This window comes from Podarcis tiliguerta, assembly GCF_965153285.1.
Source record: "Podarcis tiliguerta genome assembly, chromosome: 8".
NCBI classification, from domain to species: domain Eukaryota; kingdom Metazoa; phylum Chordata; class Lepidosauria; order Squamata; family Lacertidae; genus Podarcis; species Podarcis tiliguerta.
Window position 1 is genome coordinate 55158518 of NC_139541.1, and position 19736 is coordinate 55178253.

At 45.4% G+C, this 19736-nt stretch overlaps 1 protein-coding gene and 2 long non-coding RNA genes across 5 annotated transcripts; 1 reads left to right on the forward strand and 2 right to left on the reverse strand.

Annotated features, from left to right (window-relative positions):
* Nucleotides 1–265: 265 nt before the first annotated feature.
* On the forward strand, nucleotides 266–9697 carry LOC310683336. 2 transcript variants are annotated; one of them, XR_014514373.1, is made up of 3 exons: nucleotides 266–386; nucleotides 2309–2462; nucleotides 9264–9697. It is a non-coding gene; the product is annotated as an uncharacterized lncRNA (long non-coding RNA). The 2 variants fall into 2 exon arrangements; XR_014514374.1 differs by lacking the exon at nucleotides 9264–9697 and adding an exon at nucleotides 4652–4776.
* Nucleotides 2455–14757, reverse strand: AK2 (adenylate kinase 2). 2 transcript variants are annotated; one of them, XM_083453167.1, is made up of 7 exons: nucleotides 14579–14757; nucleotides 12182–12307; nucleotides 10225–10335; nucleotides 8555–8649; nucleotides 7377–7449; nucleotides 6145–6340; nucleotides 2455–3227 (listed from the first exon to the last, which is right to left on the reverse strand). In XM_083453167.1, the coding sequence occupies exons 1-7, from the start codon at nucleotides 14684–14686 to the stop codon at nucleotides 3220–3222; spliced, it is 717 nt and encodes a 238-aa protein (XP_083309293.1). In that variant the 5' UTR covers nucleotides 14687–14757; the 3' UTR covers nucleotides 2455–3219. The 2 variants fall into 2 exon arrangements, with proteins under 2 accessions (XP_083309293.1, XP_083309292.1); XM_083453166.1 differs by lacking the exon at nucleotides 2455–3227 and having other exon boundaries at nucleotides 4621–6340.
* A 1134-nt stretch (nucleotides 14758–15891) lies between these two features.
* On the reverse strand, nucleotides 15892–19702 carry LOC310683332. Its single transcript, XR_014514368.1, has 2 exons — nucleotides 19625–19702; nucleotides 15892–17841 (listed from the first exon to the last, which is right to left on the reverse strand). It is a non-coding gene; the product is annotated as an uncharacterized lncRNA (long non-coding RNA).
* Nucleotides 19703–19736: the final 34 nt, after the last annotated feature.

The window sequence follows — 19736 nt, forward strand, 5'->3', positions numbered from 1 at the left end:
TTTTTTTTTTTCTGCCTAAATTAGGTTTTCTAAATGCCACACGTTCCAGCTGTCACCCCAAGCCCCTAATTTTGCCCCTCTAGTTGACAAAGGGTGTGGGGCACAATCCTCAACATATGGGCAATAGCAAAGCACATGTTTGGCATGTAGAAGGCCCAGGTTCTAGCCCTGGCATCTCCAAGCCCCCTGTTCCCCTCAAAGAGCTCCAGTTTCCAGAGTGATTTAACAAACCCAGAGAACTCAGAGAATTGTAATTCTGGGAGCGAAATAGGGGACCTCGACAACTCTCAGAACTCTTTAAAAATGACAACTCCGAGGATCACCATCCTTAGCTCTTGATAAGCCTGTAGTCGAGACAAGAGCCAAAAAGTCTCAAGCTGCTCCAGGTAAGGGAGGCTCATCTTGCATGATGAAATCCCAAACGACCAAGATCCTTCAGTTTGTTTGAGTTACTTTGTTTCAGCTTCCTCCATTTCTGGCTGCTTTGTACAGTATTTGTATTTATAGCCAGACACAACATATTATGTACTCTGTGTGTGTAATTATACATGCATGACAAATGCCCTTTAGACAATTGTCCTCTAGTGTCAGTTTTTCTATGCACAGTGAAAACCAGAAGCCTAGATCATCTCCTCCCATAGCTTCCAAAGCTTGTAAATCCTATTGGAAGCACTTGCTCTGCACAGGAAACACCAGCAGGAACCAAGGAACTGGGGACCTATTGTTCTTGAGATGCCATGACAGAAGGTGCATTTCTCTCTGTCTCTGGGAACTACAAGGTGAACCCTAGGAGTTTGCATCTACTTTCCTGGGTGAGGGTCTGAACCAGCAGCTCCCTGTTTATCTGTTCAAACATCACTTGTTTTTTCACTAGAACTCGTAAGAGCTGGACACCTAATAGATACATGGAATCAAATTTGCATAAAGATCTTCATGTGTGTTCTACCATTCAGCTTCAGTCTCCAGCCTCAGGTTACAGACTGGCAGCCCCCAGCCCAGTGGGGGACTTTCTGTAATAATGAATAAACCACATGAGTTCCAGAGAAATCTGCATGGAAGCAACCTTGTGACTGGGACAGATACATATACAAGGGGATATTTGGGAAAATATTGCTTCTTGCACTACCAAACCCAACCCTTTGGGTTCTAAGCGGGCAGCAGAAAGCTAGAAATAAGTTTTCACCTATTTCAGTAAGAAAATCCCCACCCTTTTCCAGTGTAAGCTGAGCCCTGAAGGTCTACTCCAAATGGAGGTCTTGCAATACCTCTGGAAGGTGTTTAGTGCAGTTGTTCCCAAACCTTTTCCCCACAGACCATCTGAACATCGCTGAGGGTCTTGACAGATTGTTTTAGCAAGTGTAATATACTGTGCTAAATGCCATGTGGTTTTTAATTGAATTTTATTGCTTCCTTTATTTCTTATATATTGCATTTTATAAAAGAGATACAGGCAGCAATACAAATAAAAATCAGTATGGACGTTTAATGCAATGCATAGGCCATTTCTCTTCTTGAGCCACAAATCCAGACACTTCATGGGCCAACCTGAACGGAGCTTTTCCTTGTATGGGGATGGATGTGTTGGGGAAAGCTTTACTTGCTTAAAATTTTGTCCTGATGGCTTCCTGCTAAAAGTATAGGAGGGGGAGATGCATCATGGTAAGAAATGTAATCTAACAAAAAAAAATTAATACGAAATCTTGGTTGCTTGAACATCCTTCAGTATCTCAAAAAGAGATCTAAATTTATGTATTGATAATCCATTTATTTAAATTAATAGGCAGTTGATTATTCAATTAAAAATCTCTGTTTGTAAATTTTTAGCACCCTACTCCAGTAGAATGAACATAGATGAGGTTGAGCTTAGGGAGACTTTATAAAAAGTATAAATAATATCCCATTGATAAAGCTGTCAGGTGGGGAAGAGCCCAACTCCTAGCCTCAATGGGCTGAGGTTTTCCTTTCTGCAAGTATGCTGCAAGTGCCCAGCATTCTTTTCTCACAGTGGCCAACCAGATGCCTTTGGGAAGCCCACAAGTAGGACCTGTGTGCAACAACGCTCTCCCCGGCTGGCGTTCCACAGCCACCGCTATTCAGAACATCAATACCTCCACCACTGAAAGCGAAACACAGACAAACATGTGGACGCTTTACAAGTCCTGTCCTGTCCACAGCTAAGATCACAGACCTTGCTATCTGCAAGCCCCAAGTTAAATTTTCTCTTGAAGTATCATTACATCCTTTCCTGCCCCACACCCCACTTAGAACACAGCTGGCTGTGGTTTATCCTTCTGGTTTCTCTCCTCAGGGCTCAGGTTGCTATCGGGGTTTAAATCTTCCCTGAAGGCTGTGCAGGACCTGAGACTTTGCAAGAGAAACACGTCACAAAGAACTTGAGCCTATTGCTGCAACCAGCCTCCCACAGTTCCCCACACCCAAAATCAAGGGACAAAATTGTTCAGGTACAAAAGTGACAGCCATTTTATTGAAGCAGCAGGTGGGCCCTAAAAGGATGGCAAGTAAAAGAACTGGAAACTGCAGTTTGAGGGCAGGGGAAGTGTTCTTGGTTCTGATCTTTCAATTTTTAAGTGAATACTACTCTGAACAGTAAAGCAGGCAGCACTGCCCCATCCAGAAGGTGATGACTTCAGATGCCAATTGCTGATGCAGGAATTCTGCAGCATCTCTGCAGCGGAGTGATTGAAAGAGCTGTTATACCTGAGGCCAAAATCGTCCACCCCAAATGGAGGCTACGTGGAGAAAAGGCGCAGCAGAAACAAGGACTTGTGCACAGCTGGAACTCCTGGGCTTAGAGAAGCCTTTGAGCGGATTTCTTGCAGTGCATAGTCTGCTAATTTCTGCGCTGTGCCTCCAATGAACTTCCTAAATCACTGGGACCATCCAGGGAAAAACAACTGGGTCCAAGATAGCTTCCCCTCCCTGCCAAGTTAATTTTTTACAATGCAACTGTCTAGAGTCAGAGCTATGGTGATATCCAGCCTTTACAAGCCCATTTCAACACAATACAGTACACATTTTCCTCCCTAAATTCTGGTTTGACTTTCTTAAAACAAAATTCCTGTCAAGTTACCCCTTGTGCTTCCTGCCCCTTTCCTTGCCCGCCCTTCCTTTGCCCCCTTGGCTTGAGGGCAAAAGGGTGAGGGTGACGAACATGCAGCATTCGATGGTGTTCTGTCCTGTCTCGTCCACCTCCTGGATTCATGCGGCTGAAATGAAGACAAAATATAAAAAAAAGAGAAATGGTCCTTAAGAACTCAAAAGGAATACTACTTTATGGCAGACAGAGAGGGGATAAGAAATCAAGGGGCGGAGGCTTGGGGTATTTAACACACTTGTGTATTGCCCTTCATAATATTTAACCCAGGGTAGCTTGCAATGCAAATTAAAAACAAAAGAGCAATAAGGATGATGGTGGGTGGCGAACGGACTGGCAGCTGCAATGAAGCTAAATGGACTGGCCTGTCCTTGTTGGGAAGTTCTTGTTCTTAGGCTCTCTTAATAAAACCTCCATCCTCTACAGGAAAACTAGCTCTCCCTTCACTATTAGATTATAACGGCCTTCCTTTAGAAAGCCTCAAAGGATTCCCAGTGTACAGACCAAAGCTGCTTACGCTCAAGGGATTGTTCATAATCTTAAACTAACAAGGCACCATCAGTGTCTCAGAGACGGCAACAAAAGCAAGCCTTGGACCAGGTGATTTGCAAGCTTGATTCAGTTGCATCCGTCTCCAAGCAAAGCCACGCAATCTGTGCCCCCAGAAACCTAAGCACCTGAGTAGAGTTCTCTGTTTGAATAAGAGATTAAGGCAAGAGCAGCCATAAGTTGGTTGCAAATGGGAAAGGGCTGCAACCCAATGGGATGAATGGGTCTTTTTAAAATCACAAATTCTGTGAAATGGGCCTCCTCTTGGAAATAGATTCTCTTCTCAATAAATCACCATTTTGAGAAGGTGTAATCAAGTCCCATTCTTTTGAATCCCATGAGAAAATACAATCAAACATCAGTTCTGAGAAAAACTTTACAAAAACAAAACAAAACATTTTGAGGGGTGAGAATGGTATGTCTCCCCAATGCCTTCAGATAATATAGTGAGACGAGGCAATTTAGATTTCAGGACTGTTATCAGGCCATCAAACAAGCAAATATTTTCGACTAAACTACATAATTTCCATTGTGAATTTTCTTTTTTCAAAGCTGCAAAATGCCTCTCAATATACTCTGCAGTTCAATGGGTTAAAGTGTTCTTCTCACTGCTGCGTTTCTTGCACAGCAAAATACTATTTCAGCCTATTTAATCAAAAGAGGAGCACAGGTCTTTCAGAAGAGTCATTTGGGAGCAAAAATGCATTTAAGAACAATGTAAGAACAATTAAAGGAAGGATAAAAAGAGAGAAGTGGAAAAAGACAAGGACACAGGTCAGTGGACAGGCACAATGACTTCCCTCCCCCCACACCCACCCGCCAAGGGCACTCTATACTTTACAGTCCCTGATCTATCAAGTCAGCTACACATACACAAGGACAAGAGAGCTGGAAGGTTGTGAGGCTAACTGGCAGATATCAATGTGACCCCAGAGGTAGGCAGCAACATCCACGCATGCTAGAATTTGCACCTTTATTGTGTTGCAGCAAAACACAGGAAAAGACCCCGGCAGCCACAAGAGCCAGGTGAAGGCGAGAAACATAGCTGTAAGCTGGCATGATGAGCCCCGCAGATGGAAGCACATTATGAAATCAGAGTTCCCTCCCCCACCAGCCAGCAACATTGCCGCTCATCTCAAGAAAACTCAAGTGCATCTCAAGGATATCACAAAGGCAGGTCAAGTTTGAATGAGAACAACGAGGCTGCTTCAAAGCAAGATTGCAAAGAGGAGAGCAGGGGCTCCATTTCCATATCACCTCACTGAGAGGCAAGAACAGGGTCACTCCCAGGCAGCCTTCCCCAGCCTGGTGCCCCCTGCCTCCATGTTATTTTGGAGTACAACTCACATCAGTTCCAGCCATGCTGAGAGTTGCAGTCCACACCATCTGGAGGGCACCAGGTTGAAAAAGGCTGCCTTAGCGGAATACAAAGTCAATTCTCATGAATAAATTAAGTGTGCCAGTAATACAGGGCAACAGCATCCAGGCTCTGCCAGACCATTGTTAAGTGGGTTTTCAGTTTCTTCACCACAAATACAATCTGGCCCACATTCTGGCGCCACCGCTAACCTGCCAGAGGAAGGTAAATGGGAGGGAGTGTTGATTGTCTTGCACCTTTGCCCCACGGTGGCACAATTCAGCACAAAGCCTAGGAACCCTCCGTCTGCATTCTCACCTTGTCAAACCAGTCCTCATTTTGCCATCTTATGCAAGTTATGGCTTGTACATTAATATACTAAGCCACAAGCACACACACAAAAGTTATGAAGAAGCTATGCAGAGTAGATGCTTCCACATATGCGCTTCCTATTTCAGGCTTTCATCATGAAGTTGTAGAAGTATGGGATATGCACCACACTTCGAGTGATGTGCTGGTTGTAGAGTTTCCGCTTGGCCCATGGAAGAACAGGATGTGTCCATCTCTTCACACAGGTGCACACATCTGTGCTGCTTTTGCACACCCCCTCTTTAAGCTGACATGGCATTTAATTTCCTGCAGTTTTAGAGCCAAGGACTCAGGACAAGGCCAGCCAGCAACTTTGCTTCCCGCCCACAGCTGCTAGTTTGTGACCTTCAGAACTCCTACAGCATCGCACCAGGCCACCCGACATGTAGGCGGAACAGGAGAAGCGGCAGCAATTTTCCAGTTTAACCCTGTCGCCAAGATGAGTAGCAGAGTGCTTTCACTTTTGACTGAACAGGCGCAGCAGCCTAGTTCCCAGGTTCCAGAAAGCGGAGCGTGAAGCCGCTGCGCCCCCTGCAGGCCACCTGCACACAGCCCACAAGCTCTTCAAAAAATATATGCATACAAATCGGAGAAAGCTCGGCATTTCCGTTTAATGGACAGTATATAAACAGCCTTCCTCCCTTGCAGCTTGGCACCTCTCCTACAGAGCTTGCTCTTGCAGACCCCAGAAGACAGGAAAGGAGAAGGAAGCATCAGACAGGAGAGCCTTAAACAAACATAACCAGGTCTTTACATGTTGCTTTTGAGAAAGCTGCCAGGATGCTGGCAAAAACCACATCAGGGGACTGGGAAGCATCCACAGCCGTATGGATCCCACGCCTGCTATAGTAGTTAACCAGCGGCGACGTCTGGGTGTGGTAAGCCTGCAGACGAGTCTTCAAAGCTCCTTCGTTGTCATCTGACCGGCGTATCAAGGGCTCCCCGGTGACCTAACCAAGAGCAAGACATAAAAGCAGGGGCAGCTAGTGATTTGGACAGCAACACCCGCGTCACCTCTGAACACTGGCCATGCTGGCTGGGGGAGCCAAAAACATTTGGAGGGGAACTATGTGAGATACCTTGAGGTGGAGATGCATCATCATAGCAGGCCAAAAGGACCAAAACTTCAGGATACTGCAAGACGCGAGAGCTGTAAAAAGCCTTAGCAAGTTTAAAACCTGATGCTACTAGCTTGATGACTCCCAGGAAATCTCAGGTGCTATTCCAGTTTCCATCAGAGCCAGCCCAAGATATCTGGTGTTCCAAGCACCTAAACTGTCCAACTTAGGAGGTGCCCCCCATGATTCCTTGTACTGTGGCAGAGAATGCTGGGATGCAAACTCTGCCTAGGGAACTTTGCATTAAAGGGGGGGGCAGCAGAATTCTGTCCCCTCATTTTGCAGAATTTGTTTTGAGGTATTTTGTTTAATTTATTTTGGTGCTGCTAACCATTGGAAGGGACCAGAAGCTATTCCACTCCCTCAACCAGTGGAAATATTATTTCAGCGTTCCCTTTGGATACTGAGATGTTGCGTACACAGTTTCAAGCAGTCTTTCACAGCCAGGAATGCAGGAGTCAAATACGTGCCCCCACCGCTGCAAGACACTGGCCAGGCTCTGGTGAGTGAAACAGTCCCACAGGTTCTGCTTTGGATAACCCCTCCCACTCAGCCCAACAATTCTGCAGAAGCTAGAGATATGTTCGGAGCTGCACTTCTGATTCGATTAAACTGCAAAATTATCAGAGGATTCCAAGTCTAAAAGCAATATCCATCAAGTCAATTGGGAATTCAGTTTTGGTTCTGAATGAATGACCCAGTCAAGACTTAACTGCAGACTGAAGCCACAGAAAGACCATTTTTTAAAAATTACAGTATTAAATTAAAATAAATAAGTCTATCCAGCCTCCTGAAGGCATCACAGAACAATCAAAGGCATATTGAATGGAGCCCCAAAAGGGAAAATCAAAATGGGAAGGTTACATACATCATCCTTCATGTGGACCTTAGGAGGATTGAATTCCTCATGGTATGAGCGGCCACTTGCTGGGTGGATGAGCCTGAAAGAGACCACAGCAGTCAGTCGAGTGCATTTCAGAGCAGGTCAAGGGGAGGAGTTATGGAGGAGAATTTTCTTCAGAACTAGGACTACAAGCATTTGGATCAGGCATTAGGGCTGATGCTGCAGCATCAGTGAATCTAAACAAGTGGTCAGTCCTTGGATTGAGACCACTGGTTTTTTTAAATTAAAAAACACCTGTATTTATATCCCACCTTTCTTCCATCAGAGAACACAAGATGACAACACAGGATTCCTCCGTCCAGACTAACCATATTTAAAGCCCTCTTAGGTTCAATGTATAGCTACGAAATAAGTTTTAAACGTGGTGGGGTGGGGAGACACCACAGCAGAGGTAGGGAACCTGTGGTACTCCAGATGTTGGTGGGAATCCTGCTCCCATCAGCTTCAGAAAACAACATTGCAGAATGCATCATGTGCCCTCAGACAGTGACCTGGGACCTGTTCTCCAGAATAGGAGTTCCCAGTGCGGTGCCCATGGGTGCAAAGGTTTCACTGCCTCTTCCGTTATGAGATGGAAAGCAGGGCTAGTGGAGGTTGTACATGGAGTGGAAGGAGGAAGCTGGAGGATTGACACTCTATCCCACTTCCTCCTTCAGCTTTATGTGTTTTTCAACGCTCAGGTTAATTCTACTGGATCCAACTTTTAACCAGCTCCCTTGGAAAAGCACACTTTCTCTCTTTCTGTCTCTTGTGGTGTGTGTGTGTGTGTTAGATTTGCAGGAGGGGAGAGATAAGTGGCCAGAAGAGATTGTACACCTGGAACTCACTCAAAACACCAATGTTCCCACAGGCTTAAAAAGGTTGGTGACCCCTGCTGTAGAATATGCAGAACAAAAACATGAACTTTAATGGGTGGAGTGAACAGAACACATGTACTTTTTCAACAAAGGGTTTCTTTGTGATCATCATTAGCACTGCAATCAAGAGTTATCTGCTCCCCACACATTGCACAACACTGCACTCCTAGTTTTGTTTTATAAAGGTTGTAACATGCAGCACCTAGCTTTTCTGAGTGGCTCAGCATATGGAAACTCCCTCCCCACCCCCCCACCCCAGTTTCCCCCTAAAGAAGTGGCAGTTACCGTCCAGTGATTCTCCGGATGAGTAAGGAGTCAGCAACACTGAATTCAATGACAGAATCAAGTTTCTCTTTTCTCTTTTCCATGAGCTCATCCAGCTGCAGCATTTTAAGAGAATGGAAAGAAGAACTACTTTTAAAATGCACAGAATGAGTGGATTCAGGCCTAAAAAAATATCCTCTGAAACTATAAAAAATGAAGGCAGATGGACCCTCAGCAGGCCTGGAGCTCAGCAATGGAGCCCAAACTGAGCCATTCCAAAATAATGATCTCCATCTATGCGCCCACATTTTCCCAAACAGAATATACACCTCCTCCCACTTTACTGTGGGGTGTTACAAAATAGCTCCCTTCTGCAGTTTGTAATCCACTTCATCAGATGCAGAAGTACTGGCCTTAGTTGTAACTCATGGTTGCTGGGGAAGGGAGTATGGTCTTTGCCAGCAGTGAGGTCAAAATGAAGTGAAAGGGATAAGTATGCCATTAACAGTGACCATTCAGAAAATAATGTTGTTGCCGATAACACGGACATCCTGGGCATTGACAAGCCAATTAAGACATGCACTGTAATAAATATCCTTTGTACAATAGTGTTGCCAGGGTCCAGACCTGGTGGCAAACCCAGATGCCAGCTCTGTCCTTGTTTCTACTCTAGCAACACAGTCACAGTAACTTCCAATGCCAAAGGTTCATTCACTTGTTCATCTTTCAGTTTGCTACATATCGTCTTCTGGCAGCAATGCTCTTCTGCATACTACACAGCCAACCTCAACAGAAAAGAAGAAACTGATGCAAACCTGACATCAGAAATGGAAATATACAAAAACCAGCAGGGGAACATTTCAACTTCCCAGTACACTCTGTGTTCCATCTAATATTTGTCCTACTCAGGCTAGGCTCATTGAAATTAACGGACATGACCAGCTTAAGTAAGTTCTATGAGTAGAAATTACTTAGCTACCATCTAATATAACTGACCTTAAGGCAGCTATGGTGGAGCAAAGAAATTAGGGGACTGCACTGCAATTCATCAATAGGTTTGATGCCATTGGTCACGGGCTACACCAGGACAAAGGATTTTAAAATGACATTACGATCATGCCTCGGGTTGAAGTTGCTTCAGATTGAGTGTTTTCAGGTTGCGCTCCGCGGAGACCCAGAAGTAACGGAATGTGTTACTTCCAGGTTTTGCTGCTCGCGCAGACGCTCAAAATGACGTCACACGCATGCGCAGAAGCAGCAAATCGCAACTCGCGCAGACGTGGGTTGCATTCGGCTCAGGATGTGAACGGGGCTCCGGAACAGATCCTGTTCACATCCAAAGGTACCACTGTGCATGTGTTAACCAAGAGCAGGATGTCTGCAGTATCAGCAAGTGTTTTGTTTTGTTTTGTTGGTTGGTTAATGGCCAATATTAATAACATATGTACTTTTCTACTTTTCATTTCATTTTATGCTCAAGTGTTTACAGTTACACACACACACCTGAACTCTGAATAACACTTCATCTGATGAAGTGGGCTGTACCCATGCAACCTTCTGCCACGATAAATCTTTAAAGTGCCACAATACACTTGGTTGGTTCTGCTGCCACAGACTAATGCAGTGGCACTCCTGGAAACTCTTATCCCCAATCTTAGAAGATCCAAGGGCAGGTATCAGGAATCACGTACCATCTCTGCTTGTCGCACTGTGCGAGGAAACCCATCCAAAAGGAAACCATTCTTGCAGGAGGGCGTCTCCAGGTTTTTGTCAATCAGCTCCACCACCATTTCATCACTCACCTTACAATTAGGAGTGGGATGGGGGATGGGAGAGAGGGAGAGAGGGAGAGAGAGAGAGAGAGAGAGAGAGAGAGAGGAAAATGAAGTCTTGATACAGTGTCACCAGCATGTCAACATGCTTACCCTACCCACAATATTTTTTTCTTTCAAGAAGTCCTTGCGGCTATAAAGTAAGTTTGAAACTAGAAGTACAAACACACTAAAGGATCAGAAAACAAGAAGGCAGAAAGGATAGCTTTAAGACCTTGTGTTGCACTCAGGATATCCCAGTTTATGCAACAGCTAGTGCAATATTGCACTTTTGATTTCAAAAGAGGAGCCACAGAACCAAAGCAACATCCCCACAATTGCAAGCCCTCTCTATTCAAAGTGCGCCACGGCACAGAAATTGTGCAGCCTGAATGTGGCTGGGGGTGGAAGAGGACTGTCAGTGTCAAGGGTCAGTGCTCTGGTGTTCCTACCTCCACCTAAAGATTGAACTAAGTGATCTTACGATCCCTCCCACCTATAACTTTCATGAAAGCTTCAGATTTTAAATTTTCGTTTATTCCTATGCACCAGAAATACATATATAAGTTTCTGATGTAGTTCTCAGTACTGAAAAAGCTACTGTTATCTCCCATCTCAAGACCTGGGTGTGGTGTGCAGTCAACGCAGCTTATTGGCTCCAGGTGAAAAAACACATTATCTAGAATATCCAGCCATGCCCACAGTGCTCTTGGGTGTCTTAGGCCAGTGATAATCACAGTGGTGGCTTGAATGGAACAGATAAGCATTATCCATCACAGTCATGCTCTAAAACTGTAACTCTGAAAAAGTCTTCTTTGGAAGGCCACTAGCTATGACACAACAAAATGCAGGCAAAGAGAAGCCATCCACATGCAACGCTAACCATGTCAATGAAGAAGTAAATCCTATTCGATTCAATAGGGCTCACAGTCCTAAGTGAGGTTAGGACTGTGGTCCTGGACACCAAGTCTTGGTCTAAAGATGTCTACAAAGCAAACAGAGAGGGCAAAAAGGCACCTTTCATCAGTTCAGCTGCTGGCTTAAAACTGGAATATGTACACTCTGATCCAAAGTATTATTTGTAAAAGGTCAAACAGCAGCTAAATGAGCTAAATGAAATTTACAGAGGTGCATTTGCCAACCTGGAACCCTTCTGATGTCTGGGGCTGACAGCTGTAGAGGTCCAAAACATCTGGAGGGCACCAGGCTAGCAAAGGCTAGACTACTGCTAGTTCAAATATTTTTTGTTGCTTCAAATAATGTCATTTTAGACATGAAACATTTCACACATTGACCAGGAAAGGATGGAGATGGATGGAAAGGAAGACAGAAAACATTTGTTTCCCACCAATTCTTCCTAGTTTGTAAGCTAGACTGCTTTTATCACAGCAATCAGGAAATCTAAACTGCACGATGAAAAATTTAAAAGGTAAAGAGGCACTCAAATTTCTTTAGCCAGGAACGCCAGGAAAACTACTTGAACAACAAAGAAAAGAAGGCAGTGCAATTGGAACACCAAGCCTCACTTCCTGCAACCAGTTCATAAATCAAAATCCATGCCCAGGGTGATGTGTGACACGACTCCACCGGGCGGTGTGCTGAACGTGTCCACAGAGGTTCTGTGCTCAACTCCAAAACTCCGTGGACACGTTCAGCACACCACCATTTCCAAATCGTTTCCAATTCTCCGTCACATAAATCAGAGGCCAAAGAACATCATTACAGCATCAGCTGGTGCCAATACTCAATTTACAGAGCAGTTTTCAAAACCACAGAAGCTATTTAAAGGATATGGCCAAAGGGAATGGCTCAGTGGCAACGACCCCTCTGTACCTACCAGCTTTCCAGCATCCATCGTCTGCTTCAGCTTTTTGCCCAGCGGCGAGCCAGAAGCCACCATAGCTCTCAACATGTCGCCTGTCGCCAAGTGACACACACAATAGGCCTCAGCTAGCCGAGGGGCCTGCACGGGAAAGAACAAAGAAACTTTAGGGGGAAATTCACAGAGCAGCAACTGTAGGAAATAATTTTGGTGCATATAATTGAATTACATAGAAAATATGTTCACATGACCACTACAATACGGTAGAAGCTTTACTGTACCAGGTGTGTGAATGTACATTTTGCACTAAAGCCTGCAGCGAAAGTTGGACCACTGAGTCCATCTAGCTTCGTTCTCTCCCAGCCCTACATGGAGACGCTGGAGATTGAACCTGGGACCTCTTGCATGCACAGATGCTCTACTATGGTCCTTCCCCTGTTGGAAGAAGGAAGCCTGGATTGTAAGAATTGCTTTGGGAAATCAACTGAATGACTCAGTGGTGTCAGAGATTGCTAGTGAGAATTGGGATGCAGGATGAGTGTGTGAGGGAAGAAATGGAAACCCCAGTAAGAACCAAGAAGCAAGTAAGGGAAGGCAAAGATGGACCTAGAACAGCTCTGGATAATTTATTCTGGATTTTAGGATTGAGTCATAGAACCAGTAGAGACCTAGGAGGTTACCTAGTCCAATGCTTTTCAGCTGTCTCAATATGTTGCTGGACTACAAACTCCCACCACCTCTGACCACAGACTACTAAACTATCTGGGGATGATGGGAGCTGTGGTCCAACAACCTCTGAAGGGCAATCTAGTCCAACCGCTTTTCAATGCAGGATGCAACTACTTCATTTGTGACTGGCAGATGTACAGTACCTGCTTAAATGCCTCCAATGAAGGAGAGACCGCCACCTCCCAAAGCATTCCTCTTAGAAAGTCTCTCCAAAAGTGTAGTTAAAATCTTTCCCCCTGAAATTTCCACCCCTTGGTTTTAGTCCTGCCCTCTGGAATAATGGAGAACAAGTTTGCTCCTCCAAACTTTGAACTTCCTTCCCCCTCAAATGCATCAGTGTGAAAGTCCTTCTCCCACTCTGATCAGATATGCTAACATGTTTCCTAAATTGTTGATAACTGAAGCACACTCCCTCCTGCATTAAAACGGAGAAGCCCACTTCACTCATACAGGGAAGGAGGCAAGTCCAGACCACTGACTCATGCAGAGACACAAGGATCAGTCGACTGACAGCAAAGAATTCTGCTATCAGGTGCAATCAAGTGGCATCCAATGCAGATATGAGGGAGCCTGACAGGGAGGAAGCAAAGTCAAAGCAGTGAGACACTGAGGATAACCTCCTCCAATGAGCACACTAGCCTCACAAGAGGCTTTAATAATTTGTTCACTATTTGCAGCAGGGCAGCCATTCCTTCAGGGCATGCTACTTTGCCCAGGCCCGCAGTTTTTATACACTAAAGAATGCTGATGGTTTTTAGACAGGCAAGCAGCTGAAAGCCAGTTTTGCAAGAAATTATTTCAGACATGTGATAGTGCCTCACCCAGCACTGTACAAAGGGCAAGCTGCTTGCCTTGCAACAGAGCAGAACGTAGATTAGTTGGGGCAAAGGAGAGAGATGGTTTATTCACACAGCAAATAAAGTCCTACTCCAAACAACTTTCTGTTTTTGACATCCCAGCTTTAAATGCAGCAGCTTACATATGCTGCAACATCTGAGGCTGTACATCTTCCACAGGAAGTAAACCTCCCTCCACAACATGGGATAGAAAAAAGTCCCCACAGAGACACTGTGCTTCACAAACCCCTTTCTTTCTTTCAGAGTATGGGCATGTGCTGTGTAGTGGTTAGTTTCAGACTAGGCCTTGGGAGCCAGGCTTCAAATCCCTGCTCAACCATGAAGCTCATTGGATGACCTTGAGCCGGTCATTGCCTCCCAGTCTAGTCTACCCACCTCATAGGGTTGTTGTGGGGATTTAATGAGGAGGGGGAGAAGCACTAAAATAAATCTCACCCTACGCAAGAGTTACTCCTGGCTATGACAGTTTTGCTCAAAACTAAACAAAAACCTCGGCAGTTACGTTTAAAGTAGTACTAAAGCCCTACAAAGCAGGAACTTGCGGCAAAGTCCAACTCATTCGGGGGCGGGGGGACTTGCTGGAATAAAAATGTTTCCGGGAAATGTCCTGCGCTGGAAAGCGGGTCCCTGAACAGCCTGGGAATCCCGGACTCCTGGGTTCCTTAGAGGAAGCGGGGAAGGGGCAAAGAGGGTCGACTGGGGACCACGCAGTGCGGCTGCTGGACCCTCCACAGCCAAACGGGAGAAAGAAAAGGGCAGGAGCGGGGGAACTGGGGAAGTTCCCTCGGGGAGGGGCTGGGAATCCCGGACGCCTGGGTCCCCTCACCTGGGTCCCCTTCCCCGCCCCAGGCGGCCCGAGTAGCACAGCCCGGATGCCTTTGCGGACCCCGCGGCCGAGGGTTCCTTCCGTCCCGCATTCCTTGCTCGGAGCCATCGCCGCAATCCTCCTTTGCCGCCTGACCCCGGAGAAGGCGTGCGGAGAGGGCCCGCCCCCTGCCGGGCCTCCCATTGGCCCGCGCTCCCGGTCCCGTCCCTGCATGGCGTCCCTGTGGTCCAATAGCCTCGGAAAGCGAAGGGAGTACTTGCTGCCGATTGGGGGACTCGAGGGTTGAAAGGGGAACGCGAAGCGGTTTAGCTGCGCCTGCGCGCTCTCAGCTGAGCGGCCACGTGTGAGGCTGGCTTTGGAAGGGCGGTTTGTGCAGAGATAGGCGGGCAGTCAGTCGACCGAGCCTCCTCCTCTTCCCTGTAAATCTCGAGAATTAGCTTTTAGAATCATGGAATTGTAGAATTGTAAAGATGGAAGGGATCCCAAGGGTCATTTAGTCCAACCCCTGCAATGCAGGAACCTCAGCTAAAGCGTCCATGACAGATGGGCATTTTGTTGCTGACGTGGTCTAAACCACTGAGCCTCTTGGGCTTGCCGATCAGAAGGTTGGCAGTTCGAATTCGGGTGAGCGTGTTGCTTTGTTCTAGTTTCTGCCAACCTAGTAGTTCAAAAGCATGCCAGTGCAATAGATAAATAGGTACCGCTGCGGAGGGGGAAGGTAGACAATGTTTCTGTGCACTATGGTTTCCATCATGACGTGATGGAAGCGGTTTAATCATGCCCCGGAAAGCTGTCTGGACAAACACTAGCTCCTGGTTCCTTTGCCGCATCCCAGAGTCTCTTTTGACTGGACTTTAACCATCCAGGGGTCCTTTACCTTTTACAGTGGTGCCTCGCAAGACGAAAAGAATCCGTTCCGCGAGTCTTTTCGTCTTGCGGTTTTTTCGTCTTGCGAAGCAAGCCCATTAGCAGATTAGCGCTATTAGCGCTATTGACAGTTTAAGGGCTATTAACGCCTATTAAAGGCTTAAGGGATTAGCGGTTTTGCTGCTAAAAGACTTTTAGCAGCTTAGCGCTTCAGAAAAAGGGGTTTTGGAGCGGGGGAAAAACTCAAAAATTTTCGTCAATTTTCGTCTTGCGAAGCAAGCCCATAGGGAAATTCGTCTTGCGAAGCGCCTCTGAAAACGGAAAACCCTTTCGTCTTGCAAGGCACCACTGTATCTTTACCTTATTGCTATTATTACTATTATCACTAGCGTTGCTCTCATTGATGTTTTCTAATATGCAAGTAGGTTTGTCTGGTTTTTTTAAAAAAGTATATGAAAGTTTGTTAGCTAAATAAATGATGCCACTATATAAATACTACTATAGCACCATCAAACTGCATGGAGCTTTAGAGAAGGGGTGGATAGATTGGGATCTACTAGATCTGTTTGTAGTAGATTTGTAGTACATTGGTAAGAGAGGGTGTTTCTTGTATTTATTTATTTTTGCATAACATGTACAATATGTATGTAAAGGGCACCAGAACAGATATACACCATGTTGAAAAAGCAGGAACATAAAAATATCAAAAAGCAAAACTATTATAAGGTTACCAACAACTAATACTGAAGAAACGAAAAGTTTGAAGGGCAAAAGGACATAGGGCCAAATAAAGTCAATATCGTTGGAATCTGTCTGTCTCGGGAGACAATGGAGATGTGCGCTTTTGGAGGGAAGTCAGACTGCTGGAAGCCAAACTTGGCAAGAATGAGGTGATGGATAGCCTCAATGGGAAAGAGTTTTAACAAAAATATTTATTCCACCTATATATAAGGCTGCTGAAATGAAGAAACCTGTGCAGCACTGGAGTTCTGTGTAAAACTGGTGAGGTCAGTTCAGTTCTGGTAGTGAAACCAAATTTATTGGCTTAGAATGTGCTCAGAAGCACCCTGCCCTTTAATTCTTACTGCATGTCTTTTGCACCTGGCTCTGGTTGGTAGATCTTGGGATTCTAGTGGGAAAAAGAAGATCTGCTCAACCCCTTACTTTGCCTAATGTAAGAAGACAGGTCTCTGGGTGAGATGTTTACAGTCTAATATTTTGCGGGCTTGAGAACTTATGGAGAGGGGAGGAGAAGCAGAACATAGTTTCTTATGCAAAAGGACCCAGGTTCAACTCCTGGCATTTCTAGGTAGGACTAAGAAAGACTTCTTCCTAAAACCCTGTAGAGCCATGGTCAGCTGTTTTGGCCCTCTAGCTGTTTTGGGACTACAATTCCCATCATCCCTGACCACTGCTCCTGTTAGCTAGGGATGATGGGAGTTGTAGTCCAAAAACAGCTGGGAGGGCCAAGTTTGGCCATGCCTGGTGTAGACCAAATTTCCATTGGCTCCAGCTGGATGTGCCTGATGGAAGAGGTAGTTCCTGGCAGAGGATCTCTGCCACCAGCACTCCAACCTTGGTGACCTTTGTGCCTTGAAGAACATGCAGTTAGCAACCAAGTAAGCATAGAGTCCATAGGTCTCCTCTTGTCCTATTTGTATTAGAATAAAAGTTTAAACCAGCCTGCCCCTACTCTTATCAGCCCTAGCTGAGCTGTCTATGCTGACAGTGGCTGTTAGGGGTTGTAGCCTAAAACAGCTGGAGGGCACTGGGTTGGGGAAGGCTAATTTATATTCTGTAGACAACACAGCAGCAAACATTTTAAACAGTGAAATGAGGCCATTAACATTGAATATAGCCATATTATTGTGGTCATTGTGGCGTTTTTAATTTTAAAATATGCTACAATCCTATATGGGACTCTCTTGTGATCATTTGTAGAAGCTTTGATGAATGCTTATAAATCAGGGATGCTCCCCTGGATAACCTTGGCAGGAGGGTCAAGCACTCCTTTTGGATCTGTTTCGTTTTTGCCTTTGTTCATCTGAATGCAACCTTTCTTCAGTGGTATGTGGAGCCTTTATAAGAAGTCACTGTTTATGGTAAGTTTACCCTCTAATCCAGCCCCTAATAGATTCAAGCACTTGCCAATCATTTCTTCAAAAATATGACTATTTGAACTATTTTCCATCTGAAATGTGCAGACAAATTAGAGAGCATGGCATGTATAAAAACAAATTCAGGATCCTCCAGAACCACTGAGTCAAGGCTAGGATGGCTGCATTGTTGCTTATTTTTGCTTGTTTCTCCAGCTGTATCTTAAGGTCCAGAACTTGCCTTGAGATGAGAAGCAGAATAACCCTGTTATTGCTGGAAGAGGGATTCATTTCTCCTTTCTGGCAAAAATTCAAGGATGGTTTGTTAGTGCTGACAGTGGAATAGATAACCCCTCAAAAGACATGGCTCAAAAATTAATACAAAAGTTAAGCATTGAAGACCACATCAGTTCTGACAGGCATAAACTGTAAATGGTTAGCGTGTTTGGCTATGACCTGGGAGTCTAGGGTTCAAATCCCCACTTAGTCATGAAGTTGACCTTGGACCAGTGACCATCTCTTAGCCTAACCAACCTATTGTGAGGATGAAATGGGGAGGAGGAGAACCACCTTAAGCTCCTTGGAAGATAGAAGTGGTATATAAATGTAATAAATAAATATTGTTTGTACACTTCATTGGGCTGTCACCAGTCTTTAAAATGTCTTAGAATTATAGAGTTGGAACGCATCCCTAGGGTCATTCTGGCAATGCAGAAATCCTGCCCACAACCATCCCTGGGGGGACTTGAACCACCAGCTTTCTATTTAACAGTCAGATGCATTGACCCCTTGCCCCAAACGATCAATTGCAAGCATTTTCATTAATGCTTCATCAACTGCATCTGCATCTGTTTGCATTGAAGCAAAGCAGTAGGTCTGAAGAAGAAAATATATATACTTTGCTTTTAGATGATGCTCACTTGAGTGACCCTCACAGAAGATGAATTTCCTTATGCACGTGTGAGAGGAAAAGCACCCTCAATTTCTGTGAGTATAAGTATTGGCAACAGGTTTTTTAAAAAGAGAAAAACATTAACTCTTAGAAGACACCATGACTTTCTCTTCTCCCCCAACCTCCAGCTGTTACACCAGGAGGATTACAGTAATTAAGCCAGGCTGTCAGCAGCACAGCGCACAAATCCAGGCCAGGAAAAGCTTCACTCTGGTTACAGCCTCAAAACTACAGAATAATGAGGGATTCCCTCCAGAGGTAATTTCGCAGCCACAGAAGGATTTTCTAGACCATGGCAGGGAAGCAGTGAACTACACCCATCCAGTGCTATGCACTGCAGTCCTGATTCAGATAGGGTGGGCAGAGAGACAGCAGCATTGCAGCAGTTGCTGTTGAAAACCATACTAAAATACACTGGGTGTAAAGTGTTAGTTGGCCCAACTGACACAAGGGAGGGCCAGTCAGGGGAGGCTGGCCATGATCCAGCAGATGGCCACATGCCCTCTTGGAGAAAGGCAAAAGGGAAGAATAATATTGCCCTTCAACTACTGTGTAAGGAAATGCATGTGATTCTGCCCACCACTAAAAGCTGGAGCCGGTAGGTTTTGGGGTGTGGGTGTGGCATATCAATCTCCTCAGCGTGGTTTTAAACTGCTTTGAGGTTTTTGTTTTACAGTCAGGTGGTACATAAATTTTATAAAATAAATCATCCAAACACATCGCACCCTGGATTTGTGACCTGTGGCAGAGCTTTATTCAGCCTGGTCAGGAAGCCCACTTGAAAGCAAATGCCTTCTTTGCAAGAGGAGAGGTGCTGGGGACCCAGAAGCCACATCCCTTGAGTTTGGGGAGCAAGAGAAAGGAACTTGCTGCCTCTTTCACAAGCCTAAGCAATTCACGCAGGTCAGACACAAGTTGGGCTTGACCCAAGCCAAGCAGCTGCCCCAGTGGCGGCACCAGAACCTCAGGCTCCCCTGTCACGTTGCAGGGCTGAAATTACTGGGTGGCATCGTGCAGCCATTTGGAGGGACACACAAATGTTTTGGACACCAGCTCTGATCTATTTCAGTTCTGCTGGTTGGAAAAGCCATTCCACCAGCAGCAGCAATAACACATCCCCACCATACCCACATTAGCCTGTGAAAGTGACAGCTTCCCCCCTTCCCCAAACTCTGGGATTGTCCTCCATGCCTTGCCTGTAGCTGCACCTGTGTGCAGCTGAAGCTGGAAGGAGAGAGAAAGA